The 12,618-nt window shown below is 45.5% G+C and overlaps 1 protein-coding gene across 1 annotated transcript in view; it reads left to right on the top strand.

Moving 5' to 3' along the window:
- Nucleotides 1–12,618, top strand: part of LOC143925079 (contactin-associated protein-like 5) — a 591,832-nt gene that overhangs the window by 104,706 nt on the left and 474,508 nt on the right. Inside the window, exon 2 of the mRNA XM_077449666.1 lies at nucleotides 2,392–2,539. Coding sequence (XP_077305792.1) covers nucleotides 2,392–2,539 — 148 coding nt within the window. The remainder of the gene's footprint in view (nucleotides 1–2,391; nucleotides 2,540–12,618) is intronic.

Here is a 12,618-nt window from a genome sequence, read left to right on the forward strand (position 1 = left end):
ATGGCATCACACAGTTGCTGCAGATTTGTCGGCTGCACACCCATGATGCCAATCTCTTGTTCCACCACATCCAAAAAGTGCTCTGTTGGATTGAGATGTGGTGAGTGTGGAGGCCATTGGAGGACAGTGACCTCATTGTCCAGTGGTGAGATGATTGGAGCTTTGTGACATGGGGCATTATCCTGCTGGAAGGAGCCATCAGAAGATGGGGACACTGTAGTCATAAAGGGATGGACATGGTCAGCATCCCAAAGTGTGCCCAAGAAAATATCCCCCACACCATTACACCACCAGCCTGAACCGGTGATGCAAGGCAGGAAGGATCCATGCTTTCATGTTGCTTTTTACGCCAAATTCTGACCCTACCATCTGAATGTCGCAGCTGAATTAGAATTAGAAGAAAAGAGGTTTAACCTTAAACTACGTAGAGGGTTCTTTACTGTAAGAGCGACAATGATGTGGAATTCTCTTCCACAGGCGGTGGTCTCAGCGGGGGGAGCATTGATATTTTCAAAAAATTATTAGATAAGCACCTGAACAACCGCAACATACAGGAATATACAATGTAATACTGACATATAATCACACACATAGGTTGGACTTGATGGACTTGTGTCTTTTTTCAACCTCACCTACTATGTAACTATGTAACTATGAAATTCAGTTGATTGAAATGCCCTAAGGTGGCAATCAAACACCTTGAATATAAATGTGCCACATCCTACATAATCTGAAAATATTGTCATTGGGAAAAAATGGACTTTGTAGAGTACGTATAAAAATAATAACACATTTTTTAATAGTTCACATAAAATACATATACAACACATGAATTGTAAAACAAAATATGGGGCACACTAGTTTTGCGGAGGAAATACTAAATATGATCCTTCCTGTGGGGGCAATGCTAGACATGTCAAGAAAATGCCCACGCTGAGATGTATGTATTCCTCTTAAGTGTTCCCCAAGTCCTTAAGATTAAAAGAATTGCTCGCCCTACGCGTTTTCGCGACCTGAAATGTCGCTTCTTCAGGAGTTTCAATGTTTCTAGTTAGAAGAACATACTTTAATTAGAATACAATATAAATGTTGAGGTACACAGGTGCATCTTGCGCATGGGCATCTTGCGCATGGGCAGTACCCGTCTGTACCCATGGGCAGTAAGTACACTGTCTGCAAGTGGAGATTCCTCCATCCATCGGTTTGGTGTCACCATTTGGTCTGCATTGGCTTGTTGTTATTTTGTTGCCTATTGAGGGAATTTTACGAAAAATACTATAGTTACTCTGTGCACCCCCCACATCCCAACAGATGTGCTGACTTGTTGGCTGCTGCTCAGTTGCAGGGCCTGTGGTCTTCACCTCCTCCCTTGGAGGGGGCCTCTCTGCGGTTGTGATTCCTGAGTATAGGTGAGCGTTGAAACTTTCTGTTAAAGCACCGTCTTTTTTGGTGAGTTCATGTATACTGTATATGCATATGCACCTGTGTACCTCAACATTTATATTGTATTCGAATTAAAGTATGTTTTTCTAACTAGAAACATTGAACCTCCTGAAGAAGCGACATTTCAGGTCGCGAAACGTGTAGGGCGAGCAATTCTTTTAATCTTAAGGACTTTGGGAACACTCAAGGGGAGTACATACATCTCAGCGTGGGCATTTTCTTGAAACGTCTAGCATTGCCCCCACAGGAAGTTTCATATTTAGTATTTCCTCCGCAAAACTAGTGTGCCCCATATTTTGTTTTACAAATCATGTGTTTTTATATGTATGTATTTTTTGTGAAGTATCCAAAAAATTTTTGTTATTTTTATGCGTGCCTACAAAGTCCATTTTTCCCAATTACAATATTCTATGCCCTTGTACGCACGGTCGGACATTCTGCCAACCAAATCCATTGGATTTTGTCCGACTGATTTTGTCCGACGGATTGTGTCCGAAACTGTTGCATACACACGGTCGGACCAAGTTGTCGGAAAATCCGATCGTTCAGAACGTGATGACGTTATTTCGTTACGACGGGACTACGTTCAGGCTAGTAGCCAATAGCTTTGGTGTAGGAATTTGATCTGAGCATGCGTGGCACTTTGTCCGATCGGAATTCTCTACACATGATCGGAGTATGTCCGATCGGACCAGTTTGTCGGAAAATATTTCCAACAAGTTGGAAAATTGGGTCCGACGGATATTCCGACGGAAACAGTCCGATGCAGACCACACACAGTCGGATTATCCGAGAAAACGGTCCGATAGGACACATTCCGTCGGAATCTCTGACAGTGTGTACAAGGGCTGACACTGGTCAAAGTTGCCTTATAGTAAATACAATCTTCATGACTAGCATTACCTGAAGTTGATGTATTTGTTTACTCCTATCACGTTCTGCCAACAGGTCTTTTCAGGGAACACAAACGCGGATGGTGTGGTGAACCACAGATTTCCGAATTCTATAAAGGCCAGATTCCTCAGATTTGTGCCGCTGGAGTGGAATACCAATGGGAGGATCGGGATGAGAGTGGAAGTCTACGGGTGTTCATATAGTAAGTAGGTCCATTTTCAATGATGCATATCTTATTGTCAAAGTCTTTGTTGAAAAAAGTCCTGGTGTCCTCCCGAGAGATCCTGCGCTGTTCCCCTTGCACCAACGCAGTTTCTAGGGTAAGAAGTATAGGCGATCCATCGTACACCCTTTTTGATCACAATAGCAAAAAGCTGCAGCCCCCTCTTTTGGAAGCAGGCACGGGCTCCACCCAGAGCCATCTGGTTGAAGAGAGTGGCTGAAATTAACGAGACGGAGGACTTGGTGGCCACTGAGAGGGGCCTCCGGGATAAATTTCTTAAGTAGTGGTTCTGTTGGCACACATTTGTTTACTCTGATGCACACACGGCCTTGCTGAATTAAAGGAACCTAAATGGAGATTGTACCGATCATCATCTTGGATCTGCTGGGGTGGTGGTCTGACTGGATCCCCCCTCCCCCCCCCTTTTTTTTTCTCCCCTAACCTGTTTTGTTTCTTTCTTTTTCCTGGATTACAAAAAAAGAAAAGAAAAAAAACCTTGCAGGGTACAGAGACTCTTTAGTGCCGGGTCTTCCAGAATGTTACCTTCCTGACCCATGCATTGTTTAAGCTCTCACTTGTTATTCAGTGTTGCGACTTTTTAACTGATGATATATTTTGACATGCGTTTCGTTGGTCTCTGTATTTTCTGTGAGTTACCTTAAAATAAAGTATTGAAAAAAAAGAAAAAAAAAAAGAAAAGAAAAAAGTCCCGGCGAACCAATAGCTGCTTGCCGAGGCATTAGTCACATGGTCTATGCCAGCGAGCCAGAGGTGGTTCTAGGCTTTGTGAGGCCTTAGGCAAAACTCGGACTGGCTCTCCTTTCAGCTTGCAGTGCCATGCAGGGCCATCTTTAACCACTTGCTTACTGGGCACTTAAACACCCCTCCTGCCCAGACCAATTTTCAGCTTTCGGTGCTCTCACAATTTGAATGACAATTACTCAGTCATGCAACACTGTACCCAAATGAATTTTTTGTCCTTTTTTTCCCACAAATAGAGCTTTCTTTTGGTGGTATTTGATCACCTCTGGGGTTTTTATTTTTTGCGCTATAAATGAAAAAAGACCGAAAATTTTGAAAAAAAACGCATATTTCTTTGTTTCTGTGACAGAATTATGCAAATTATTAATTTTTCTTCATAAGTTTTGGCCACAATTTATACTGCTACATATCTTTGGTAAAAATAACCCAAATTAGTGGATAATATTTGGTCTTTGTGAAAGTTAGAGAGTTTACAAGGTGTGGTGCGAATCGCACAAAATTGATCACATCTGATGTATTGGTGGTCTATCTCGCTTCTTGTGACCCGAACAAGTCAGGAAAGTACAAATACCCCCCAAATGACCCCTTTTTGGAAAGTAGACATTCCAAGGTATTTAGTAAGAGGCATAGTGAGCTTTTTGATGTTGTCATTTTTTTCCCACAATTCTTTGCAAAATTAAGATTTTTCATTTTTTTTCTCCACAAAATTGTCATTGTAATAGGTTATTTCTCTCACATGGCATGTGTATACCACAAATGACACCCCAAAAAAATTCTGCTACTCCTCCTGAGTATTACAATACCACATGTGTGTGACTTTTTCACAGCCTGGCCACATAGAGAGGCCCAACATGCAGGTAGCGCCATCATGTGTTCTAGGAACATAAATTACACATCTAACTTGTTGACTATTTATTACGCTTTTGAAGCACCAGGACAATGACACGTGACACTGATGACAGATGGCACTGATACGTGGCAATGATGACACTTATATGTGGCACTGATGACACGTGGCACTGATGACAGATGGCACTAATATGTGGCACTGATGACAGATGGCACTAATATGTGGCACTGATGACACATGGCACTTATACGTGGCACTGATGACACGTGGCACTAATACGTGGGACTGAAGACACGTGGCACTAATACGTGGCACTGATGACAGATGGCACTAATACGTGGCACTAATACGTGCCACCGATGACAGATGGCACTAATACATGGCACCGATGACGCGTGACACTGATGACAGATAGCACTGATAAGTGGCATTGATGACACGTGACACTGACAACAGATGGCACGTGACACTGACAGGTGGCACTGATGACAAATGGCACTGATACGTGGCACTGATGACAGATGGCACTAATACGTGGCACTGATGACAGATGGAACTATGTGGCACTGATGACACGTGGCACTGATGACAGATGGCACTTATACGTGGCACTGATGACATATGGCACTGGGGACAAATGGCACTGGGGCAGGTGGCACTGGGGGCAGGTGGGACTGGGGGCAGGTAGCACTGGGGGCAGGTAGCACTGGGATGGATGGCACTGGGGGCAGGTAGCACTGGGGTGGATGGCACTGGGGTGGATGGCACTGGGGCGGTTTGGCACTGGGGCAGATGGCACTGCTGGGGGAGGATGGCACTGCTGGGGGAGGATGGCACTTTTTACTTTACTTTTTTACTTTTTTTTTTTTTCAGCTCAAGGCAGAACGGCTGCCGCTGCAGCCGTTCATCTCTCCCCTCTCACACTGTCTGTGTGAGGAGGGAGAGCGGCGCTGAGAGATGATCTCATATATTTACATATGAGATCATCTCCCATTGGATACGCTGATCACGCTGTAAACGGCCGCTATGATTGGCCGTTTACAGCGATCTGTGTTTGCCTGTCCCCGGGGGACACAGAACTTCCGCGATGCGTGCCCGCGGCGGAGCGCATTGCGGAAGTAAACATTAGAACGTCCAGGGACGGCCTCCCGGACCAACGCGCCTGCTCTACGGCCGTCATTCGGCTATAGGGCGGGCGCAAGGTGGTTAATATAGATTGGACCCCGGCCCCCCCCCCCCATGCAATTTTGCTCTCCACCTGCTCTGAGACATACAATAAATAGCAGCTATACTTAAAATCAGTTTACTGTATCAGATCAGGCAGCAATTGCGATTGGTTGCCAGTGGTTAGAGCATATCATTACTGCTTAATGACTGGTTGCTAGAGGTTACAGCACACATTACGGCTCACTGATTAGTTGCTAGAGGTTACAGCAAAGGATTTCTGCTTGTTAATTGGTTGCTAGAGATTACTGTTAAGTAATACTGGTCACTGATTGGTTTCTAGAGGTTACAGTACATCATCTCCTCACTGCAGGGGAGCATGATACACATATGAATGCCACCTTTATTTACATATCAATGCTGCATGCATCTATTTACTTAGTAATGCTGCCAATATTTACATATGAATGCCGGTTATTTACATGTAAACACAGGGTCTGCAGGTGAGTCATTTGTACACAACAATAGGGCAGAGCTGGGCAGCATTAGTACCATCACTTCACACTTAGATATCAGGATACAGTGCAGGACTAAAACTTCAAGGGACAAGGGAATTTACACTGGGATAGTTGGCAAGTATGAGGCAGCTGCTTTGGGCCCCACAACATGAATATGCCGTTCAGTTTTGGGCACCAGTTCTCAAAAAGGATATCGGGGAACTGGAGAAAGTGCAGAGAAGGGCAACCAAACTGATAAGAGGCATGGAGGAACTCAGCTATGAGGAGAGATTAGAGGAACTAAATTTATTCACTCTTGAGAAGAGGAGATTAAGGGGGGATATGATCAACATGTTCAAATACATTAGGGGTCCATATAGTGAACTTGGTGTTGAGTTGTTCTCTGTACGGTCAACCCAGAGGACACGGGGGCACTCTTTACGTCTAGAGGAAAAGAGATTTCATCTTCAAGTACGGAAAGGTTTCTTCACAGTTAGAGCTGTGAAAATGTGGAATAGACTCCCGCCAGAGGTGGTTCTGGCCAGTTCAGTAGACTGCTTTAAGAAAGGCTTGGATACTTTCCTGATGGTACATAATATAACTAGGAACTAACATAGGTAAAGTTGATCCAGGGAAAATCCGATCGCCTATTGGGGGATCAGGAAGGATTTTTTTTCCCCTGCTGTAGCAAATTGGAGCATGCTCTGCTGGGTTTTTTTTTCGCCTTCCTCTGGATCAATTGTGGGCATAAAATTGGGTATCTGGATTGTACGATTATTTTTTATTTTATTTATTTGTTTTTAAGGTTGAACTGGATGGACTTGTGTCTTTTTTCAACCTGACTAACTATGTAACTATGTAACTATGTAACAATGACAGGGCCCAGGGCAGCTTCCCCTTTTGCCCTGCCTTAAAGACGGCCCTGGTGCCATGGGGCTACCCGGTAGCGGATTGCGGCACATCAACCTTGCAGTCGTTGCATCTTTGGCCCTGGCCAGGCTTGTCAGTAGCAGGGTGCCACCACGTTCCATAAGCGAGGTCAGGAGCTGTCGCCTCAGATGAGGACCGGGAGTGGCGCGGCACTTGCACACTGCCTCCTGCAAGTCCTTTACTGCACAGCCTGGGTGTCGGGAGATCAGAAGGAGTGCATCCTCATCCTCCTCCTCAGCACCCTCCGACCTCTGTTTGCCAGTTCCCCCACCCTGTACCGAGGGGACAGCTTCCACCATTTCTTTCCAGGGCATACTGGGGTAATATGTTAAATTAGGCTGCCGTGAGACCCCTCTGGGCCTAATTAACCACTTGCCGACCGCCGCACGACGATGTACGTCGACAGAATGGCACGGGCAGGCATATGGGCGTACCTGTACGTCCCTGCCTTCCCGCGGGTGGGGGGCCCGATCGGGCCCCCCCCGGTGCCTGCGGCCGTTGGTATTCGTTCGGGAGCGATCCGGGATGAGGGGGGCGGCCATTCATTCATGGCCACCCCCTCGCGATCGCTCCCGACGAATGGAAATCCTTCGTGACATCACTTCCTCTCCTGTAATGTAAACACAGGAGAGGAAGTGATGTAATCTCTCCTCCGTGTCGGTATTTTTCGTTTCGGCACCGAGGAGAGAGGATCGGTGAGTTGCACCAACACGACACTTCACAGTAGAACATGCCAGGCACACTCACACCCCCCCTTTACCCCCCGATCACCCCCCCCCAATTACCCCTGCCCCCCCCCCCCAGTCACAGTGACACCAATGCATTATTTTTTTTTTTTTGCATTGGTGTCATTTGTGACTGTAATAACTGTTAGGGCAGTTAGGGTTAGCCCCCTTTAGTTCTAATGTACCCCCCTAACCCCCCCCAATAAAGGTTTAACCCCGTGATCACCCCCCGTCGCCAGTGTCACTAAGGCTGGGTTCACATTGCAGCGGTTTATGAGAACGGATGTGATTCGCACCGCACTGCAGTGCAAATCACATCCGATCTCTGTGCGATTCGAGTTCAGCCATACAGATAGTATGGCTGAATTTGCGTTGCACCCGCCACACCCGCCGCACCCGCCGCAAACTCGCACGGGACCCTTTTTTTGGTCCGCAGCAGAATCGGATCGCATGGGTGTTCACACCATGCGATCCGAGTTTGCAGATCGCACTGCGATATGCGAACTGATCTGGGGGTGTCATTAACATTTCACTGACACTCCCAGCAGTTCGCATAGGGCAGTGTGAACTGCCGCCGGGAGGCATGCGATGCGGGAACCCGCCGCGGATTCGTGGCATTCCCGCATCGCTCCAGTGTGAACCCAGCCTAATAAGCGATCGTTTTTATGATCGATGTATTAGTGTCACAGGTGACGCTAGTTAGGCAGGTAGGTATTTAGGTTCGCCGCAGCTTTTTATAGCGCCAGGGACCCCCATATACTACCGCATAAAGCCCCCTGATTGCCCCCTAGTTAACCCTTTCACCAGTGATCACCATATAACGGTTACAGGTGACGCTGGTTGGTTAGTTATTTTTTTATAGTTTCAGGGCACCCGCCATTTATTACCTAGTCTCACTAGTGTACCCCTAAATTTAGGGGTGTCTACTTTCCAAAATGGGGTCATTTGGGGGGGGGTTGTGCCATCTTGGCATTTTATGGCCTTCAAAACTGTAACGCCCTTAGAAAGCCTGAAGGCGGTGCTTGGTTTTCGGGGCCCCGTACGCGGCTAGGCTCCCAAAAAGTCCCACATATGTGGTATCCCCGTACTCAGAAGAAGCAGCAGAATTTATTTTGGGGTGTCATTTCACATATGCCCATGGCATGCGTGAGCAATATATCATTTAGTGACAACTTTGTGAAAATAAAATAAAATAAATAAAAGTTTGTAATTTTCCCGCAACTTGTGGCAAAATATAAAATATTCCATGGACTCAACATGCCTCTCAGCAAATAGCTTGGGGTGTCTACTTTCTAAAATGGGGTCATTTGTGGGGGTTTTGTGCCATCTTGGCATTTTATGGCCTTCAAAACTGTAATAGGTAGTGAGGAGTGAAGTCAAATATTTACGCCCTTAGAAAACCTGAAGGCGGTTCTTGGCTTTCGGGGCCCCGTACGCGGCTAGGCTCCCAAAAAATCCCACACATGTGGTATCCCCGTACTCAGGAGAAGCAGCAGAATTTATTTTGGGGTGTCATTTCACATATGCCCATGGCATGCGTGAGCAATATATCATTTAGTGACAACTTTGTGAAAAAAAAATAAAAAAAAATTAAAGTTTGTAATATTCCCGCAACTTGTGGCAAAATATAAAATATTCCATGGACTCAACATGCCTCTCAGCAAATAGCTTGGGGTGTCTACTTTCTACAATGGGGTCATTTGTGGGGATTTTGTGCCATCTTGGCATTTTATGGCCTTCAAAACTGTAATAGGTAGTGAGAAGTGAAATCAAAAATTTACGGCCTTAGAAAGCCTGAAGGCGGTGCTTGGTTTTCGGGCCCCGTACGCGGCTAGGCTCCCAAAAAGTCCCACATATGTGGTATCCCCGTACTCAGGAGAAGCAGCAGAATTTATTTTGGGGTGTCATTTCACATATGCCCATAGCATGTGTGAGCAATATATCATTTAGTGACAACTTTGTGTAAAAAAAAAAAAAAAAAAAAAAATTTTTGTCATTATTCAATCGCTTGAGGCAAAAAAATAAAATATTCAATGGGCTCAACATGCCACTTATTAATTTCCTTAGGGGGTCTACTTTCCAAAATGGGGTCATTTGGGGGGGGGGTTTGTACTGCCCTGCCATTTTAGCACCTCAAGAAATGAGATAGGCAGTCGTAAACTAAAAGCTGCATAAATTCCAGAAAACGTACCTTAGTTTGTAGATGTGACAACTTTTGCGCAAACCAATAAATATACAGTTATTGACTTTTTTTTTACCAAAGACATGTGGCTGAATACATTTTGGCCTAAATGTATGACTAAAATTGAGTTTATTGGATTTTTCTAATAACAAAAAGTAGAAAATATCATTTTTTTTCAAAATTTGCGGTCTTTTTACGTTTATATCGCAAAAAATAAAAATCGCAGAGTCAGTCAAATACCTTTAAAAGAAAGCTCTATTTGTGGGAAGAAAAGGACGCAAATTTCATTTGGGTACAACATTGCATGACCGCGCAATTACCAGTTAAAGCAGCGCAGTGCCAAAGTGTAAAAAGACCTCTGGTCATTTACCAGCAAAATGGTCCGGTCTGAAAGTGGTTAAAGATCTGTCTCTGCAGAGAGCTGTAGATCACTGTCCAAGTATTGCTGCTAATTGGTCAGATCCGCTTTAGATTTATTTATAAGACACTTGTGCAGTGACCACCTGATCGTTGCCTCGCCATGTGACATTTCTTAAATAGCTATGGAGTGGGGCCTTCCAGCAACATAACCCCTGCGACGTGGGCGGCCCAGCATGCACCAGTCGATGACGTCATAGGGGGTGGCACCACCATGTGACATCATCAGGTGGCCCCCGCCCCATAGCTATTTAAGAAATGTCACACGGCGGGGCAGGTAGACCGCAGGAGTGTTCGTCGCAAGTTTTTTTTAAATTTTGTTTGGGTCCGGTGTTGGCACTAGGCAGCATGATTGACGATGAATCTACATGGGGGGGGGGGGGGGGGGGGCATTTTTTTTTTTTTTACAAGAACTTGTCTTTATTCACTTTTACACTTTTTTAGTGAATGGGTGGGGGGAACCCGATACTCATTCACATGGGGGCAGGATCTAGGGCTTCCAGATTCTGACCCCCACATCAACATGGGAACAAGGTGCTTTGGGGTGGAGAGGAGCATGTTGAGGGCATGCGGCCTGGTATGGTTCAGGTGTGGGGGGGGGGGGGTACGCTCACTCATTCTCAACCTTTCCCGATCTGCCGGGCTGCATGCTCGGATAAGGGTCTGGTATGGATTTTGGAGAGGACCCCACTCCATTTTTTTTTTTTTTTTTATTTTGGCATGGGGATTCCCTCCAAATCCATGTCATTTTTTTTCCCGAATATTTTCTTTTTTTTTTTACATTCAGTTGATGAATCATCAGGTGTTAAGGACACGGCAGCAGGTTTCCCGGCCTGCTCCCTAGCAACCAGCTATACACAGTGTGTTAAAGTGGAAAAACAAATAAACCGCAAAACGTATCAAAAGTGCAACACTTGCATTTCTGGTGCGGCTCCATTGAAGTCTATTACATGCAAAACACAATCTGCTGTGGGAAAAAAAGTCCCTGGCCCTTTCCAAAAATGCACCGGCTGAAAAACGCATAGATGTGAACGCGTACCATAACTGACCATGTTAAATAGACTGTAGCGCGTTTCTGCAAACTGCAAAACGCACAAAAAAAAAAAAACACATAGGTGTGAAGGTAGGGTGGAGAATAAAATGGTGGTAGTTTCATCTATTTTTCAGGGATTTCTTCTCACTTGCTGGTTATGGGGCATGCAGTGAAGGTAAATCTTCTCAATGGGACACAGGGGGCAAACGGGTAATACCTCTCCCTTACTCTATCCAAAATGAAAAAACAAAAAGCGTTCCCTATAGTTCTACTTTAACTTCTGCAAACTGTAGATGTAAATCCAACCAGTAAAATGATATGCTTTAACCGCTCCCCCGGCCACCCACCGCAGTTATACTGCGACAAGGTGGCTGCATAGCGCGAATCATCGTACCCGTACATCGGGCCATGCATGTGATATAACGGGCGGCCGCGGGTCCAGAAGACTTGATGTTTGCCGGCGACCCTGCGACTGCGGTATACAGAGGCAGAATGGGGATCTGCCTATGTAAGTAAGGCAGATCCCCGTTCTGACAGGAGACATGATGGAGATCTGCTGTTCCCAATGATCGGGAACAGTGATCTCTGTCATGTCCCTGACAGCCCACCCCCCCTACAGTTAGAACACACCCAGGGAACACAGTTAACCCCTTGGTCGCCCCCTAGTGTTAACCCCTTCCCTGCCAGTGCCATTTTACACCGGCTATGTCTCACACATAGAAAAATGCAGAGCGGCTCGTGGAGACAGCGTGTGACGTCAGCGAATGGAGGAGAAACACAACGCGTTTCAGAGCATGCACGAAGTCCGTGGGGCACATGCGCGCTCCTTTCTCAAGTGTAGGAATTGGGAAAAGACGGAGAGGCGGCACTTAAATACTAGACATTAATAAACAATGCAGCTGGATACATAATGGATACATGGTGGAGCATATACAAAACAAGGAAGATATCAATGAAGATGCTAATAATAATTGAGCTACATATTCTGCTTGAAAAAAAAATCGGAAATGATGTGAATAAAACAATAAAATAAAGTCAGCATAAATATGTGCCCTACATACAGGATAACCTGTATCGAAGAAAACCTGCACAATGCTGATCTAAAAAGATAATTGATCAAGCTGCCATTGTTAAAATGATAAAATGAAAAAATAATCAATGAAAATTATAATAAATTGCCGGGAGGGCGTCCCTGGACGTCCTCCTGTTTACATTTACATTCCCCCATACGCCACCCACCAGATCATGCTAAATGGCCAATCACAGAGGCCATTTAGAACTCGATCCGGGTGTCCAATGAGAGATGATCTCATATGTAAACAAATGAGATCATCTCTCATTGCCGGCTCTCCCTCCTCACACAGAGACAGCGTGTGAGGAGGGCGAGCTTCTGTGCTGCAGTGCGAGTGAAAAAAATCAGTTACACTAACATAACACAGTGCTATCTGTCCCCAGTGCTACCTATCAGTGCCATCTGTCCCCATCACCATCTGTCCCC

This window comes from Lithobates pipiens, unplaced genomic scaffold (assembly GCF_037356315.1).
Source record: "Lithobates pipiens isolate NorthernLeopardFrog02 unplaced genomic scaffold, aLitPip1_a1.2 Scaffold_22, whole genome shotgun sequence".
In the NCBI taxonomy this organism is placed as follows: Eukaryota; Metazoa; Chordata; class Amphibia; order Anura; family Ranidae; genus Lithobates; species Lithobates pipiens.